The following is an 18,512-nucleotide window of genomic DNA, read 5'->3' on the forward strand; positions in this document are numbered from 1 at the left end:
GGCTTGTTTTCAGGATGCTGGTGTCTCTTTTTCTGCCTAAGGACCAGGGAAGATGCTGGCAGATATGGCTGAAAGAACTGTGTATATCTAGTTTTGAGGAAGTCATTGACTGTGTTGGCAATTGGAAATATCTCAGAATTCTTTTGAGCAAGGGAAGAAAACCGATGAGAATTTAAGAGCTGTAATTTCCCTTTATGGGGAAATGATGGCCATTTCTGAAAGAAGATGAGAGCATACCAAACAGGGAAGAAAATATGTACTCCCTTTATATTCTTCTATTCATAGTAATACAAATATATCTAGTACAAAAGTGGGCAACATTTGATGCAACTAAAATGCCTTATCAATAGCTAATCTCACTTTGTGAACACTCAGATTATGAATCTGTACTGACTGCCAAAATGTTCCAAAAGAATTATTCTAATCCTTCCACTATTTATAGATTTTAAAAAAAATGTGCAGAGGCAATCATGTTAATTATGATGGCATTTACATGTCCAAAATTCATTGCGGTCCCTTTGTTTAATTAAAGATTATCATTGCAAATATTGGTAGACATTTATCACACCTGGAATGTCACTGATCAATAGTAACCAGAGTTTAATTTTTCTATAAAAGGGTCAGTGATTGGCATTTTTTTTTAAAAAAAAGGATGCTTCTTACTTAGACTGAATTTATCAAAATGCTATGTGTTATATGAATATGAACCTAGTGATATCGATGTCCCTTCTATAATCACATTATTTTATGCTTCTCGGACTTCCCTCCTTGTGGTCTAGACTGGAAAGAGTTAATTTAGGTAACAAGAATCTCAGGACTATCATTAATATATTAAAAGAAAGCTTAAGGTTATGCTATAATAATAATAATAATAATAATAATAATAATAATAATAATAATAATAATAATAATAATAATAATAATAATAATAATAATAATAATAATAATAATTTTATTTCTATACCGCCCTTCTCCCGAAGGACTCAGGGTGGTGTACAGCCTATTAAAAACACAAAACAACATCAGTTAAAATAGTTTAAAATTATTAAATAAATTCGGCTGAATTTTAAAACCCCAGAATTTTAAAATCCAATTTAAAATTTAAAATACAAGAATCCCAGCAAGTATTTCTGTTTACAAATGCGACCACTGTATACAGTAGTGGCCAAAATTGTGGAAACCTTTTAGGAAAAGTGTATTTTCTAAAACTAATTAATAACACCACTTTTTTTGGAGGAGTAGTACTATAAAATTATATATCAATGGAAAGATAGTTTAATCAAGAATGTAATGCAATCACTTTTATGAAGGATTTGCTATTAGAATAGCAGTTACAGTATAAAGAAGAAAAGGGAAACACGAGAAAAAACAAAAGATACAAAAATGATCACCATAGAAAAACCAAAATCTACAAAAATTATCACATTATCATGTCAGTGAATACTTTTGTTGGGTAACCTTTAGCATGAATTACGGCCTTATAACATCTTCCCATGGAGTGAACCAAGTCTTTTAGTTCTGCAGCTGTTCTAATGTGAAACCAAGATTGAATGATGGCTTCTATTAACTGGGTTTTATTGCTGGATCACTTCTGACTAACAAGTTTCTTTAGTCGGCTCCATAGATTTTCAATTGGGTTAAGGTCTGGGCTATTCCAGCAGTGGAATAGGATTATCTTGAAACTCCAAAAAAAAAAAAAAATGATGTTATTATCCATCAAACCCAAAAATACACTTTTCCCAAAAGTTTTCCACAATTCTGGCCACTACTGTATATGCAATTTAGGGCAGCAGAACCTTTTGTCTGTTTCTTTCTTATCTTTAGATTGAATAGAATAGAATTCTTTATTGGCCAAGGGTGATTGGACACACAAGGAATTTGTCTTGGTGCAAATGCTCTCAGTGTACATAAAAGAAAAGATACGTTCATCAAGAATCATAAGGTACAACACTTAATGATAGTCATAGGGGTAGAAGCTTATCTGTTTTCTGAAGGCAGATAGCTAGCATCAATTTTCTACTTTAATAACTGTCAGCCCTCTTATCAGAGTGAAGCATAACCCTTTCATCGGTGTTGTATATTCCATTTTAAAAAAAAATTTATCACTATATCAAGGTACTGTAGGATTGGGTGATTTGGGGGTGCTGATGAGACTTCAGAAGGTAGAGTTGTCATTTGTAGGCTGATCCTAAACTGCCCCCAAATTTGGACAATGTTAATGTTATGCAGTGGTGGGATTCAGCCAGTTCGCACCTATTTGGAAGAACCAGTTATTAACTTGCTAAGCAGTTTGGAGAACCGGTTGTTGGAAGAAATCTTATTTTGGTTTTTTTTTTTTCCATTTGAGAGGGCTAATCCTGTAAGGAAGGCAGGAAGGAAACGTTCTGGTGTTGTTTCTAGCCTAATCTTTATTGCCCTGCTTACAGAAACTGCCTCTCTGGTTAACCCTTATTACATTGTAACAGCTAAGGCGAAGCACCCATCGATGTGAGTGACGTTGAGTAGGCCACACCCACATGGCCACATGACTACTGAGCCATGCCTACCCAGCTGGTCATTAGGGCAGAGAACCAGTTGTTAAATCATTTGAATCCCACCACTGATGTTATGTTAACAGAATAACTCCAACAGCCTAATCCTAGATATTACAACTCTCTCTTGTTTTTTTTTTTTTCATGGAAAGATATAAGAAGACCATAATACCTCAAAAAGTTGGTTTAGATTGCAAGGACAATGTGGTAGCAAAAGGAAATCAGAAAGTATGGTCATATTCTAGTTCAGGGGTCAGCAACCTGCGGCTCCGGAGCCACATGCGGCTCTTTGGACCCTCTGCTTTGGCTCCCTGTCAGGTGATCCCACCACTGGCTGGCCCCGCCTCTCACCCTCCTCTCCCAGTCACTCCTCGCCTGGCCTGAGAAGGTAAGGGTGATGGCGTGGGATGGAGAAGCAGCCGGGGCAGAGACAGAGAGGGTGAGAGAGACATAGAGAGATACAGAGAGAGTGGGGGGAGGGAGGAAGGGAGGGGAGAGAGAGAGATGTTTTGTGGTTCCCGGTGTTTTTTAACAACTGGTTGTCTGCCCTAATGACCGGCTGGGTAGGCGTGGCTAGGGGGGTCATGTGACTGGTGGAAGTGAGTGACATCGAGTTGGCCACGCCCACCCAGGCTTTGTGGCTCCCGATGTTTTCTTTTCTGTGGGAAACGGGTCCAAATGGCTCTTTGAGTGCTTAAGGTTGCAGACCCCTGTTCTAGTTATATGAAGATATGAAAGCAATAAACCCAAGGCTAGCCTTAGATAATTTAAGCCTAATCTGCATATGGCCTGATTTTCTACCTTGCCAAATTGCACTGGGGGGGGGAAACCAACCCTTCTTCTCATTAAGTATGAATTTTCCTGCCAAAATTTAATACCTAAAGTACCTTGGGTCAAAGGCTAATCTTTGAACGCCGAACTCTCGGAAAACAAATGAAGAGTGCAAAATGTTCGTGCTGAACAAGGCAGTTTTGTGCTGTTTGAAATGTCCGAGCGAGCGCAACATTCAAGGAAGGAAAAGGCGGAACAATGGGAAATGTCTAATGCATCCATTCAGCTTTGGACATATTGACTGATATGAGAAAAGGAAAGGCTTTTCTCAAACATTGGGAGAAACTGCTTGAGCAATAGAGCAGTTTGGTCACAGAACCTATTCGAACAATGATGCTTGTTGCTCTTTTGCTGCAAGTTTCCAGCCAGCAATGGATAGCCATATTTGGGGAGAATAATAATACAGTATAGAACAGGGGTGTCAAATTTAAGGCCGGTAGGCCGGATCCGGCCCATCGGGGTACTTAGATCTGGCCCGTGGGGTTGCCCTGGAAACAGCGAAGGACTGGCCCGTGGTTCCTCTGTCAGCAAAAACGGAGCTCGGGTGCCCCTCCCTCCGACCTCTCTTTTCACTGGCAGAGGGTTGCAGAAGGCCATCGCGGTCGAAAACAGAGCTCGTGAGGGCCACATACACCCCCCCTCCCCCGAGCTCCGTTTTCACTGGTAGATGACTGCAGGAGGCTGCCGTGGTCCGAAAATGGATCCTAGATGGGCCGCGTGCACCCCCCCCAGCTCCATTTTCTCTGGCAGAGGTCTCGCCTTCCTCTGCTGGAGACAATGGATCACCCCAGCCTCACTCGGGCCACCAAAGGTGCCCTTGACATGAGTGATGTCCTCCCTGGCCATGCCCACCCCGGCCATGCCCTCTGCCCCCCCCCCCCAAGGTCAAACACAACTCTGATGTGGCCCTCAATGAAATTGAGTTTGAGACCCCTGGTATAGGAGAATGTTCTGAACATCTCCAGGTAGGCTGGTAAAAGTCCTGCTTAAATCCTGGAGACCCTCTAGTCAACCACTGTTCAAACATTGCTCTAAGTTCTCATGGGAAATCTGGCTTAACATGGTGTGTGAAAGCCGTCTGGTGGAACATGGGTATGGCTTCATGGGATGTATCAACCCAGCCCCACTGTAGCTTGCTCAGCACCAGCAACAATATGGCAATATGTCAATCCACTGTGATAGAACAGTGATGAGAACAAGGCAGCTTCTGATGTGGAACAGATAGTCCAAGAAAATGCTAGGTCCGTGATGGTGAACCTATGGCACGTGTGCCACAGGTGGCATGCGTAGCCATATCAGTGGGCAGGCGAGCTCAGCTCCGGCATGCATGCACGCACCGGCCAGCTGATTTTCGTGCCTTCTGGGCCCTCCAGAAGTAGGGAAACAGCCTGTTTCCTGCCTCCGGAGGGCCTGGGGGATTGTTTGGGAAGGCCTGTTTTTCTCTCTCACCTGACTCCAGGGCCTCTCTAGGAGTCTGGGGAGGGCAAAAACAGCCTCCCCCACCCACCCTAGAGGTCCTCTGGAGGCTGAAAATGGCCCATTTGACAACTTCCAGTCCCACCGGAAGTTGGCAAACGGGCCGTTTCTGGCATTTGGAGGACCTCCCAGGGGGATAGAGAAGGCCAGACTCCTAGAAAGGCTTCCGGTCCCATTGGATTGTCAAACGGGCCATTTTTGGCCTCCAGAGGACCTCCAGGAGGGTGGGGAAGGCTGTTTTCGCCCTCCCCAGACTCCTAGAAAGGCTCTGGAGCCAGGTGAGAGAGAAAAACAGGCCTACTGGGCCATCACATGCCAGGAGCAGGGGGAACGGGGGGTCGCGTGCACATGCAGAGGCGGGACACATAGACCCCCCCTGGCCCGCCCTCCTGGCACGCGATTGCAAAAAGGTTAGCCATCAGTGTGCTAGGTTATTCAATGCATAAAAATGAGGCTGAATCTGGACCAGCTCTTGAACAGGAGTACTATGGATAGGAGGAACATGCTGAGCTGGATAGTCTTTTAGCTTTATCCAGGATGGCAAAGATATTACATATAAGCCTTATTTTAGTTGTTCATTTCTTAAGCATCGTTCAGTAAGCCCTGTGAGAACTGCTCCTGGTGGTACCTGCTGGATGGCTCCTCACTTAAATGAGTCTTCTAGGAAAAATAAGAATGATGCGTCAATTAGCATACTAACAATGTTCAGCAACTTACCCCTAGCAACTAGGGATCCTGGATTGTACAAACCACAGCATGATTAGATAAATCTGATAAAGGCATTGGTGCTATCTTGCTCAAATCCTATTCAGAAAACACTGCAAAAGGTGTGGCTCATAAGCAGCTTTGGAAAGAACCCAAAAAACTGACTAGGCAAAAATATATAGACTTACTAATAAACAGAAGAAGGAAGCCCTCTTTCTACCTTTGGGCCTTCAGGCTTCAGGCCTGCCACAAATCCTACTGTGGGAAATGGGGAGGGGGGATTGCATAGAGGGAAGAAGATATGTAGTCATAATAAACTTCTTTCTAGAAAGTCAAGGCCATTGTGCCCTGCAGCTGCGTTGAGAAGAATGAGGAGGTATCTTCTGTTCCGGACAGTATCTGATTGGATGTGTGGTGGACATGTGGGAGAGGGACAAAGTCTTGAATTTTCTTATGGGTGTGGAAAACCTGGAAGCTCTCAGATTCGGGTTTTCCCAGATGTCCCAATATAACATCTTTAATAAAAACTTTGAGGAACTTCAAGCCTCAGAATTTGATTTCATTGGAGGTGTTACTTGGAACCCTGACAGATAGCTGATTATTTATACCGTGTTTCCCTGAAAATAAGACCGGGTTTTATATTTTTTTTGCCACCAAAAAGGCACCAGGTCTTATTTTTGGGGGGAGTGATGTTGTCGGAGGCCTTCAGGAACGTCTGCTGCCAACAAAGCCTGCAAGGCTTTCCTGAAGGTCTCTCTAGCCGATAAATTTTATCGGCTGCAGAGGCCTTCAGGAAAGCCTTGCCGGCTGCAGAAGAAATGGGCCAGCAAGGCAGTGTCAGGGTATGCGAGGCCTGGCTGCAACTGTCCAAAGGCAAGTAGTACGACAGCTCCGTTCCCCCATCCCCACCCTAGCTTCATTTTTACCCGTGCACCCTGGAGTGGGTGGGGTCTTAATTAGGGCTTATTTTGAGCGTGGGTAGGGCTTATCTTGGATGCACGTGTAAAAAAATCAAGCTAGGACTTACTTTCGGGGTAGGTCGTCTTTTCCGGAAAACATGGTAGATGCCACGAAAGGGTAGCAAACAGATGGTTTCATAATGCAGTTTGAATCCCATTTTCTAAAGCTGGTTTCGTAAACCGATTGGCTGGATTTAACCCATCAACCCAACCCAAAATTGCAATGGCTGGGTTTCCACATTGCACTCAGGGGTGGGGTGGGGGCACTGGTGGGATTCAGCCGGTTCGCACCATTTCGGGAGAACCGGTTGTGAACTTTCTGAGCAGTTTGGAAAACTGGTTGTTGGAAGAAATCATTAGGGCAGAGAACTGGTTGTTAAATTACTTGAATCCCACCACTGGGTGGGGTGGGGAGGAGGAGGCAAGCCAACCAAAACAAGAGGACCTTTCCATAATATCAAACTTGGTACCCTGTTTCCCCCCAAATAAAGACATCCCCTGATAATAAGCCCAATGAGCTTTTAAGCACATGGCAATAAGGCCAAGCGCTTATTTCAGGGTTCAAAAGAAAAAAATATAAGACAGGGTCTTATTTTTGGGGAAACACGATAATAATTAGGGAAGTGGAGGGAAAAAAAATATTTGTGAATTTTTCTGGCTCAGCAGATAATGTCTGAATGTGAGTCTTTGTGCTTCCATTACAATGTTTTGTGCTGAATTCTTTTTTTTTCTCTCTCTCTCTCTCTCTCTTTCTCTCTCTTTTTCTCTCCTCCTTTCCCACAGTGTAAAACGCTGTCTGGTATCTGTGATCATATCATCTCTCTTTCATCAGATTCTCTGGTGTCTCAGTCAGCTCATCTTGAAGTTGTTCATCTTACAAGCATCATGCCCAGTGAAGGTTTGGTAAGCAGGAGCAAAGTAGAAGAATGCCAGATTTCCGAAAACAAATAAGATGATTAAAGGGGATACCGGCCGTACTATAGGTATCGTGAAGTAGTTGCTTCAGGTGGTAGATCAGGATAGGGAGCAAATGGAGGTCGAACTCAGACTCCAACAGCTCTAGGAATAGTTCTGCCCAATTCTAATGCCTTTATCTAAACCGGTGGCAACCTGAAGAAGATGTGTGGACTTCCACTCCCAGAATTCCTCAGCCAACATGTTAGCTGAGGAATTCTGGGAGTGGAAGTCCACCAGTGGTGGAATTCAAATTATTTTACTACCGGTTCTGTGGGCATGGCTTGGTGGGCATGGTGTGGCTTGTTGAGTAGGGCAGCGGAAGGATACTGCAAAATCTCTATTCCCACCCCACTCCTGGGGGGAGGATATTGCAAAATCTCCATTCCCACCCCACTCCTGGGGGGAGGATATTGCAAAATCTCCATTCCCACCCCACTCCAGGGGAAGGATACTGCAAAATCCCCATTCCCTCCCCACTCCTGGGGGGAGGATATTGCAAAATCTCCATTCCCACCCCACTCCAGGGGAAGGATACTGCAAAATCCCCATTCCCTATCGACTCCTGTGGGAAGGATATTGCAAAATGTCCATTCCCTCCCCACTCCTGGGGGAAGGATATTGCCAAATCCCCATTCCCTCCCCACTCCTGGGGGAAGGATATTGCAAAATCTCCATTCCCACCCCACTCTGGGGCCAGCCAGAGGTGGTATTTGCCGGTTCTCCGAACTACTCAAAATTTCCGCTACCGGTTCTCCAGAACCTGTCAGAGCCTCCTGAATAGCACCCCTGAAGTCAACACATCTTCAGATTGCCGTGGTTGAGAAACATGGGTTGGTGTATATTGGTGGTGCTGATGCTTCCACTACTGAACTAGGGCGAAGTTCTAGAATGTCCATGAACATTCCATATTGTCAATGAAACATTCATTGTTTGGCTTCTGTGAAAAGAAGGCTTTCACTGTTGTCATGGGATTCAAAATCGGATGGAAATCTAAATTTGAGAGAAAACTGAATCATGTGGAAGAGAAAGGACCTACATTTGTAGGTCAGTGAGTTGTGGTGTTATAATGCTGTTCTGCCCATGTTCTGCCTATGTCTAGTTGCTTGTGTCTTGTGTTGCATAGAACATAAGACCCAGCCAAAGGGGGTAGTTGAATACTCATTGCAACTGAACAATCCCCAGTTAGGAAAAAAAAAAATCCAGAGGTAAAATGTAATCCTACAGTCATGGCCAAAATTGTGGAAACCTTCTGGGAAAAGTGTATTTTCTAAAACTAGCTAATAACACCACTTTTTTTTTTTTTTGGAGTAGTAGTACCATAGAATTATATATCAATGGAAAGATAATTTATCTTATTGCAATATAATGCAATAACTTTTATGAAGGATTTGCTATTAGAATGGCAGTTACTGTCAACTTGCAAAGCTTTCAAGTTGCCATGAGCAGGAGGGAGGGAGAACTGATAGAGCTGATTGATTTCCCTAACTGAAGTGCATTCCATACATTCTTCCTGACTGCAATCAGAAGGAGGGTGTTGGATTTCACAGCCAGCCAAAGTGGTTAATTGGAGAATGTGATTTATGACATGGCCAGAGAGGAGGGGAGAGACAGGATCATAGAGGAACGTAAATCTACGTGGGATTAGTTCTAACTGCATCCGAATATTGCCGAAATGGTGCTCCTAATAAATGACTGTATTTCTTTTGAAGTTTGGCTCATGGCTCATGAATTAATTAGGGCATCTTTTGGAAACTTCACAGTTACAGTATAAAGAAGAAAAGGGAAACACGTAGAAAAAGCTGGATTAATTGGATTTTATTGCTTCTGACTAACAAGTTTCTTTAGTCGGCTCCATAGATTTTCAATTGGGTTAAGGTCTGGGCTATTCCCAGGCCATTCCAGCAGTGGAATAGGGTTATCTTGAAACTCCCCCCAAAAAGTGGTGTTACTAGCCATCAAACCTCAAAAGTACACTTTTCCCAAAAGGTTTCCACAATTTTGGCCACTACTGTAAATGTCATCTTTCAATTTCTTCTTTCTAGTTAATTCTTTATATGCAAACTTTTGTTGTTGTGATTGTTCTTTTGCTGGCTGCTTTTGGCTCGAGAGAAAGCTAAAATACATACCATCGATCCAGAGTCAATTGCTGATATGCTTAATAATTAAATGCATATTTGGTCAATTCTGGGCTCTTCTTGGTTATATCCAAAGAGCCAATCCAGTTCTGCTCCAACTACTTCCTTTCACTCGTGTGAGATCCTAAACACGACACTTGGCAGGAGAAAATCTAACTCAACATTCCTTCTCCTGTCCTCTTCCCAAGTCTGTTATGTTTTGAGTTTTGTTTTTTACTAAAATTACCTAAGTTATTGAAAGCAGGGTCTTAATTCTGAGGTTAAAGCTGGCCAGACATAAATTGTTTTTTTATTTATTTATTTATTTAGACAAGCTAAATCTAAAACCCACTTACTCAGAGATCCTTTTAGGTCCATCTCCCATTACTTTTCTTATTTCTTTGCCATAGCGATCTTCCTAACCATCTTTTCCATTAGGGGGGGAAATGTTAACATAAAAAGAAAACTACATTTCTCCAAGAGAAATTAACCCACCCATTGCCAAAACACCCAAGTAATTAAGTAAGCTGTTTTTCTGACCTAGGCTCCCTTAAAAAGCAAGAAGCAGAGTCTTGGTCCCCGCCAAACCTCTTTTATTTACACGATGGTGAATTACTTTCATTCACAGTCAGCAAGGCCTGTCCAAACAGTTTTTCAAAGGAATATTTATCAACACACCTTATCTCACTTCACAAGCTGCCAGGTAACTAGCTTCCAAAAGCAGTACAGGGCAAAACTTGGCTCAGAGTCTCCCAGAGTCACGGAATGAATGAATTGTTTCCTACAAAAGCCCACTCCCCGTTCCCCCTCTTTTGTTTCCTATGGGAGGGGGCCAATCACCTCCAAAGTGTGACTTTACTCCTGAGTCAACCCTGCTTTCTGATTTGTTTTTGTCTTCTGGCAGCTCTGCGCATGCGCACACTGGGAACAGGCTCCAGTTGTTCTTCTGCCTCACTGCTGTCTATCTCCCTCTCTGCCTCTGACGCAGAGCCCTCGTCTGAGCTTTCCCCAGCCCCCAGGACTGGCCCATGTTCCTCCCCAACCTCCTCACTGTCCAACTTTACTGCCAGTTCCACTGGCCACCAACGAGCCACAACATTATTCTGACCCTTATAATAGTAGACCCACATGTTCTTCATGGTATAACCACTGAGCTGATGAATCTCCCTTGCTAACCTGTATCCCTTTCTGACTACTAAAAGAAGTGGATGATAATATCCTCTAATCTTAACAGGGCATTATATTTTGATGGACAGATGGGACTCACCTAGTGTATCAGGGAGGGAAGAATCAAGTGCAGAACTAGTCTAGAATCACTCACAACTCTAAAGGGCCAAAATCGACCCTTCTTGAATTCCTTGGAGCCTCATCTAATTGTTCCAAGGAAAAGCTGCCATATTGGAGAGATTCCTGTATTATAGGCAGACCATAATAAAGTAGTTAGCTTAAACTCTGCATACTGTATGTAGATCTGGTTATTCACGCCTGTCAGTTGTTGCCCAGAACAACAACAAAAAAGTATATAAGCATCACAGGGGGAAAATGATACAATGCTGTCTGAATTTCTCTATTGTGTTCTGCCTTTACACTTCCTACAATACTCGGCAAAGTTTGAGAACTAGAGAATGTGTTGCTTTAGAGACTGTGGGAAACTTAAATATGTTAGACCAGTCCCCTCTTGCTGCAATCTAATAAGGGTTTCTCAGTGTAGGAGAAGAGAGAGGACACCCTCCCCAAAATCCTCAGATGTGAGGCTAGTAAAGGGCAGCCTCAGAACCCACAGAGCCCACTGCCCCAAAGAAGAGGGGGTCAAGTTATTCTCCAAAGCACCAGAGGGCAGGTCAAGAAACAATGGTAGGAAACTAATCAAAGAGAGAAGCAACCTGGAATTAAGGAGAAACTTCCTAACAGTGAGGACAATTAACCAGTGGAACAGCTTGCCACCAGAAGTCATGGGTGCTCCATCACTGGAGGTTATTAAGAAGAGACTAGAGAGTCACTTATCTGAAATGGTATAAGTTCTCCTACTTGAGTAGGGGGCTGGACTAGAAGACCTCCAAGGTTCCTTCCTACTCTACTCTACTCTACTCTACTCTACTCTACTCTACTCTACTCTACTCTACACTACACTACACTACACTACACTACACTACACTACACTACACTACACTACACTCTAATTCTAATTCTAATTCTAATTCTATTATTCTAGACCATCACATTGCCTTGTTTTTCTAACTAAGGACATACTCAAGAGATTGTAACTTGCCTATTTTTATGGGGAGAATCTCATCGCTGGTAAATTACAAAACCATGCTTTCAATTTCCGAAGGAACTCATCCCAATGGAGAACAAAAGGAACGGTAGAAGGAAATGTCTAGCACTGACATAGGCCCTTCGCATCTGAATTACGGGGGGGGGGGGGAATGCCTAAAGAAAAGGTTTTATTATAACTAATATTTGGGCAGTGCACAATTCTGCTAGGAATTTCTGTCACATCGGATGAAGCTAATCAGCCTGACAGTGCTCAACTTGAGCTACAAAGTGCTATAACTATTGCTCTGGATTTTTTTTTTTTTTTTCCGGATACATTCCCCCAAGAAGTATTATTCTTCCTTTTGAGTTCCATCAAAAATCTTCAATTATCACGGGACTGCAACTCTTGATTTTCCATTTTTAGTTAAAAAAGCAGTGCCCAATCTAGCAAGGAAATCCGTTTGTGTTGAGCACGGTGGTTCCAAATCCCAAAATGTTATCGGTTGAACTGAAAAAACAGTCTGAGAACTACATGAGCCTCACAATATATAAAAGGGCAAGCGTGAATAATCTGACAAGTAAAAGATGAACAGAGGTGGAATAATATTTGGCAAGTTGCATTTCTCTTTTTCCTTAATGACCTCCTAGGTTAGTTGAACTCTCCCAGAAACCTTAGTAAGCTGCAATGTTGGTTGGATAAAATGCCTTTAAATTAATAACAATATTGGCAGCTTTCTCTGTCCTTGTTTCGCTAGGACAGGCTTGGAACAACTTGTCTCCAGTCAAGGATTCCGGTCTCAAGTCTGCTGAATTGAAATGTCAGGTTTTCCCTTGACCTGCACAGAGCAACAAGTTACATCTGGCCGAAATCACACTAGATATTGCCTTGCTGGAATGGAGTGGAGTGGAGTGGAGTGGAGTGGAGTGGAGTGGAGTGGAGTGGAGTGGAGTGGAGTAGAAAACAGGAATGGAATGGAGTGGAGTGGAGTGGAGTGGAGTGGAGTGGAGTGGAGTAGAAAACAGGAATGGAGTGGAGTGGAGTGGAGTGGAGTGGAGTGGAGTGGAGTGGAGTGGAGTGGAGTAGAAAACAGGAATGGAGTGGAGTGGAGTGGAGTGGAGTGGAGTGGAGTGGAGTAGAAAACAGGAATGGAATGGAGTGGAGTGGAGTGGAGTGGAGTGGAGTGGAGTGGAGTGGAGTGGAGTGGAGTGGAGTGGAGTAGAAAACAGGAATGGAATGGAATGGAGTGGAGTGGAGTGGAGTGGAGTAGAAAACAGGAATGGAGTGGAGTGGAGTGGAGTGGAGTGGAGTGGAGTAGAAAACAGGAATGGAATGGAATGGAATGGAATGGAATGGAGTGGAGTGGAGTGGAGTGGAATGGAGTGGAGTGGAGTGGAGTGGAGTGGAGTGGAGTGGAGTAGAAAACAGGAATGGAATGGAGTGGAGTGGAGTAGAAAACAGGAATGGAATGGAATGGAGTGGAGTGGATTGGAGTGGAGTAGAAAACAGGAATGGAATGGAGTGGAGTGGAGTGGAGTAGAAAACAGGAATGGAATGGAGTGGAGTGGAGTGGAGTGGAGTGGAGTGGAGTGGAGTAGAAAACAGGAATGGAATGGAATGGAGTAGAAAACAGGAATGGAATGGAATGGAGGAGTGGATTGGATTGGAGTGGAATAGAAAACAGGAATGGAATGGAGTGGAGTGGAGTGGATTGGAGTGGAGTAGAAAACAGGAATGGAATGGAGTGGAGTGGAGTGGAGTAGAAAACAGGAATGGAATGGAGTGGAGTGGAGTGGAGTGGAGTGGAGTGGAGTGGAGTGGAGTAGAAAACAGGAATGGAATGGAATGGAGTAGAAAACAGGAATGGAATGGAATGGAGGAGTGGATTGGATTGGAGTGGAATAGAAAACAGGAATGGAATGGAGTGGAGTGGAGTGGATTGGAGTGGAGTAGAAAACAGGAATGGAATGGAGTGGAGTGGAATGGAGTGGAGTGGAGTGGAGTAGAAAACAGGAATGGAGTGGAATGGAGTAGAAAACAGGAATGGAATGGAGTGGATTGGAGTGGAGCGGAGTAGAAAACAGGAGTGGAGTGGAATGGAACAGAACGGAACAGAGTAGAGTAGAGTGGAGTAGAAAACAGGGATGCAATGGAATGGAATGAGTATGGTAGAGCAGAGCAGAGCAGAGCAGAGCAGAGCAGAGTAGAATGACAGAGTTGGAAGGGACCTTGGAGGTCTTCTAGTCCAACCCCCCCGCTCAAGCAGGAGACCCTATACCATTACAGTCAAGTGGCTGTCCAGTCTCTTCTTAAAAGTCTCCAGTGATGAAGCACCCACAACTTCTGAAGGCAGGGAGGGAGGGAGGGATGACCTAGCTTAGGGACAGAGCAAGTGTTTGACATGTAGAAGTCAGGGATTCAGTCTTTGGTTTTTCTCAAAGGGGCAAGTAGAATCTTCTGCTTGAAGAGCACTATTCATCGATGTCCATCATCCTGGGCTAAATGAATCCCAACGTTGTGTGTTCAAGACCGAGTTCGCGCAGCACAGGAAATCCCCCAAGGATCGAGTTATTTTTACCTGCTCTTCTGAGAAAATATAAGCAGTGCGCAGAGGCTATGGTTGAAAAATAGCACCGAGACATTCACTCTTATTCGGAAATGTAACAAGATTGGGATAGATTGCCTTTAGTTTCCATTTGAGTGAAACCTGACCACGTTTTTCTCCTTCTGAAATAATCATGAACGGGATTGCGGCAATCCCTCAGCCGACACGCTTCTTTGAGTTCTGCACTGTACTGAAATAAATAATGTATCACCCCACCAAAAAGAGGGGGGGAAAAAAACATTTGTCCTAGGGGAGCTATGGACGAGAAAGAACGGATAATTTAGGAGAGATTACAGGCAAATATTTTGTTGAAGGTAGGTTGTTGTTTTTGTTGTTTTTCAACTATGCAGGAGAAGCACTAGCAAAAAGGAGGCGCAAATGTTTGGGTCTGTGGGAAGGTTTACTCTTTGTTGTCGAACTTCAAAGGCAATGTTATGACCCACTTTTAGCAGGAGCAAGAAACAGACTCCTTGTCACGAAAACCCCCTCCTGATTTACCTCTGGTGAATTAATGGCATTCACCCACTGAAAAGTCCAGGCAAGAGTCCTGCAAGGAGTTAAGGGCAGTAACAGATCTTATAAGTTCCTTGCGATAATTGCGAGGCTGTGAGCTTCCAGCCAAAAGACTGCAAATGAACTTCTGGCAAGCAGTCTTTGATGCACGAAACACAATGAGCAAAATCTTCAGAAATACGAACAGTTGTCTCCTATGACAACCACTCCCTTTTCCTTCTATTTATTCCCCAGGCAGGGAGGGGCCATTCAGTGTCCATGTGTGCTTTGCTTCCTGAGTCAACTCCTTGTCCTCCGTTGTTCTCCTCTCTAACAGCTCTGCGCATACGTGCATCTGGAACAGGCCCCAGCTGTTCTTCCTCCTCACTCATCTCAGCCTCCAAAGGCACTGCCTCTCCAGTAGCTGGGAAATGTCAGACGGCCCTGGCTCTATCTCTGCGTCTGACGCAGAGCATCCATCAGAGCCTTCCCCAGACTCCAGAACTGGCCCAAGTTCCTCCCCAACCTCCTCATCGTCTGAGTCTGTCGCCAGCTCTGCTGGCAGCTGGCGGGCCACAACAGGCAAAGATAGATTTCTCCATTCATATGAACTGCACGGATAAGGGCCCCCCCCCCTCACACTTGCTATAATCTTCCCTTCCATTTTTTTCCATATACATACCCATCTTGTCATACAGATGGATGCTTTGCTAACAATAAATTAGAAATCTCCTGATGTGATCGGGAACTGCCTGTGGCAGCTTTTTCCTCTACTACCCCATAACAGATGGCGGCAGAGGAAAAAAACAAAATCCTGTACGGGTAATTTGTAAAGTTTGGTCTGCCTGTCTGATGGAACATAATATGGAATAGTCCCTCAAGCAGTGTCTTCATGACATAGGAAGCTATAGATTTCCTTTAGTGTCAGCAGTTTCTTACGATGAAGGATTAACTAGCCCTTGGAGGATCCCCCTTAAACTGAAGGCCACAAATATTAAAGGAGATTCATGCACATGTGGTGTTTCTGGATACAAGAGCGAAGACAAATAAGATTTTGGACAAAAACCAGAGGAAGGTTGCAAAAACTGCTTTACAACCTTGGGAAAACTGCTTCCAAGTTTCCCGTCCATCAAGAGTGCATCTCACCAGATGTTATGGGTTGATATGTGCTCCCCACGCTCTGTGTAGGGAAGCCAACAGATCATTTGATGTGTTGCCTTCTGTCCCATCTCCTCCCTCCAAAAGGCCGGGGTTAGTCAATTCTCCACTAAATCTAATACCGCACACATAAAGTTTTTTCTCCAACCTCCACAATTTTTACAGATCCGTAACAAGACAGCTTTCATTGGAAGTATAACTTGCATAAATCATTAGATATGTGGTCTGCAAAATCCCACTGCATTGGACTGGGCTTAAGCAGAGGATTGATACCAAAGCTCTCAAACTGCTACTCCAGCCAGCTGTCTCATATCATTTTGTTCAGGGTGCAGGACAACCTGGGGCAAACCATGCCAAGGTCAGTCACTTCTGGAATAGAATAGAATAGAATAGAATAGAATAGAATAGAATAGAATAGAATAGAATAGAATAGAATAGAATAGAATAGAATAGAATAGAAGAAGAGTAGAGTAGAATAGAGTAGAGTAGAGTAGACTAGACTAGACTAGAATAGAATAGAATAGAATAGAGTAGAATAGAAGAAGAGTAGAGTAGAATAGAGTAGAGTAGACTAGACTAGAATAGAATAGAATAGAATAGAAGAATAGAATAGAATAGAATAGAATAGAATAGAATGAATAGAATAGAATAGAATAGAATAGAATAGAATAGAATAGAATAGAATAGAATAGAATAGAATAGAATACCTGTAAAATACAATAGAATGTAGAAATGGGATAGAAGAATAGAGTAGAGTAGAGTGGAGTGGAGTGGAGTGGAGTGGAGTGGAGTGGAGTGGAGTGGAGTGGAGTGGAGTAGAAGAGGGAATAGAATTCGGAGCAGAGCAGAGCAGAGCAGAACAGAACAGAACAGAACAGAACAGAACAGAACAGAACAGAACAGAACAGAACAATAGAGTTTCCAAACTTGCCAACTTTAGGTCTTGTAGACTTCAACTCCCATAATTCCTCAGCCAGCAAGAATCTTGGAAGTTGAAGTTCCACAAGTCATAAATCTGCCAAGTTTGGAGACCCCCTTGGAATAGAATATGAGAGTTGGAAGGGACCTTGGAGGTCTTCTAATACAACCCCTGCTGCTGAAGCAGGAGATCTTATACCATTTCAGACAACTGCGTGTCTTAACACTTTCTTAACAGGGTGATTGATCCCATGGTGGCGGGCATGCCTCCAAAACATCTGGTTTAGCGCTCATATCAATCCTGCAAATCCATAACCTACTTTTGTCCCAGATGTTTCTCTTACACCTCTGGAGATGGCACATTTGAGGAAGTTAGAAAAACAGGCATACTTATCTCTCGTTGCCAGTAGCACACCTCCTGGGACTTGGTGTTTCTAAACCTGGATGAAGTACACAAGCATCGTGCTAAGAATCCCTCATTGTAGACATTTAGCAGCTCCTGAACTGGCTTGTTTTGATGAAGCCTCACATCGGCGCAGCCTTTATGCCCCAACCTGTTGTTCTCATTTTAAAGACAAGCTTCAAAGACCTGTGTTTTTCATAGAAAAAAAAAACAGAGCTGTTTTTTTTTTCTTCTCAAAGCAGAGAAACGCACCCAGCACTTATTCAAGGATGCTGAATAAAAATAGCATCTAAATCTTCAACGGGTCTGTTTTTTTTAATGAGTTAGCACTCTGTATGGGGCGCAATGATGACAGAAGTAGGTCCTGTTGATAAAAAGTATTGTTTGAAGTTCTTCTTTTTCCTTCTCTGCTCAAATCCCTTGCATTTCACACTCAATAATATGGTCAATATTAATCCCTAAGTTTTCTATTTGAAGATCACGGAGGGGATATAAAGATAGGACTTCATTCAGCTCTCTGGTGGAGTCAGGGCTGATTCTGATTCCCTTTCTCTGTTGCTGATCTACCTGCAGTGGCTAAGATGCTGAGCTTGTTGATCGAAAGGTCGGCAGTTCAGCGGTTCGAATCCCTAGTGCCGCATAACGGGGTGAGCTCCCGTTACTTGTCCCACCTTCTGCCACAGTTCGAAAGCACATAAAAATGCAAGTAGAAAACTAGGGACCACCTTTGGTGGGAAGGTAACAGCGTTCCGTGCGCCTTTGGTGTTTAGTCGTGCCGGCTACATGACCACGGAGACATCTTCGGACAGCGCTGGCTCTTCGGCTTAGAAACGGAGAAGAGCACCGCCCCTAGAGTCAGGAACAACTAGCACATATGTGTGAGGGGAACCTTTACCTTTTACTTTTGGAAACAATAGGTTGCAGGTAATTGTGCTTGGTCCCCATTGTACTTCAGAAAATATTGTCAGGTTGGGAAAAGTCATGTCTGACTTGTTTCTAAACCTTACAGCATTTATCCGACTTAATAAAAATTCTTGACGGCCACAGAATGCTAAAGGGAATTTTGGAAGTGGCGGGGAAAATCGAGAAGACAGAATGGATAGAGTATA

The 18,512-nt window shown here is 43.6% G+C and overlaps 1 protein-coding gene across 1 annotated transcript in view; it reads left to right on the forward strand.

Annotated features, from left to right (window-relative positions):
• LOC139322614 (connector enhancer of kinase suppressor of ras 2-like) overlaps positions 1-18,512 on the forward strand; it is a 403,989-nt gene that overhangs the window by 226,314 nt on the left and 159,163 nt on the right. The window contains exon 7 of the mRNA XM_070951763.1: positions 7,286-7,405. Coding sequence (XP_070807864.1) covers positions 7,286-7,405 — 120 coding nt within the window. The remainder of the gene's footprint in view (positions 1-7,285; positions 7,406-18,512) is intronic.

This window comes from Pituophis catenifer, unplaced genomic scaffold (assembly GCF_029215685.1).
Source record: "Pituophis catenifer annectens isolate HBS135680 unplaced genomic scaffold, rPitCat1.0.hap2 SCAF_11, whole genome shotgun sequence".
Lineage (NCBI taxonomy): Eukaryota > Metazoa > Chordata > Lepidosauria > Squamata > Colubridae > Pituophis > Pituophis catenifer.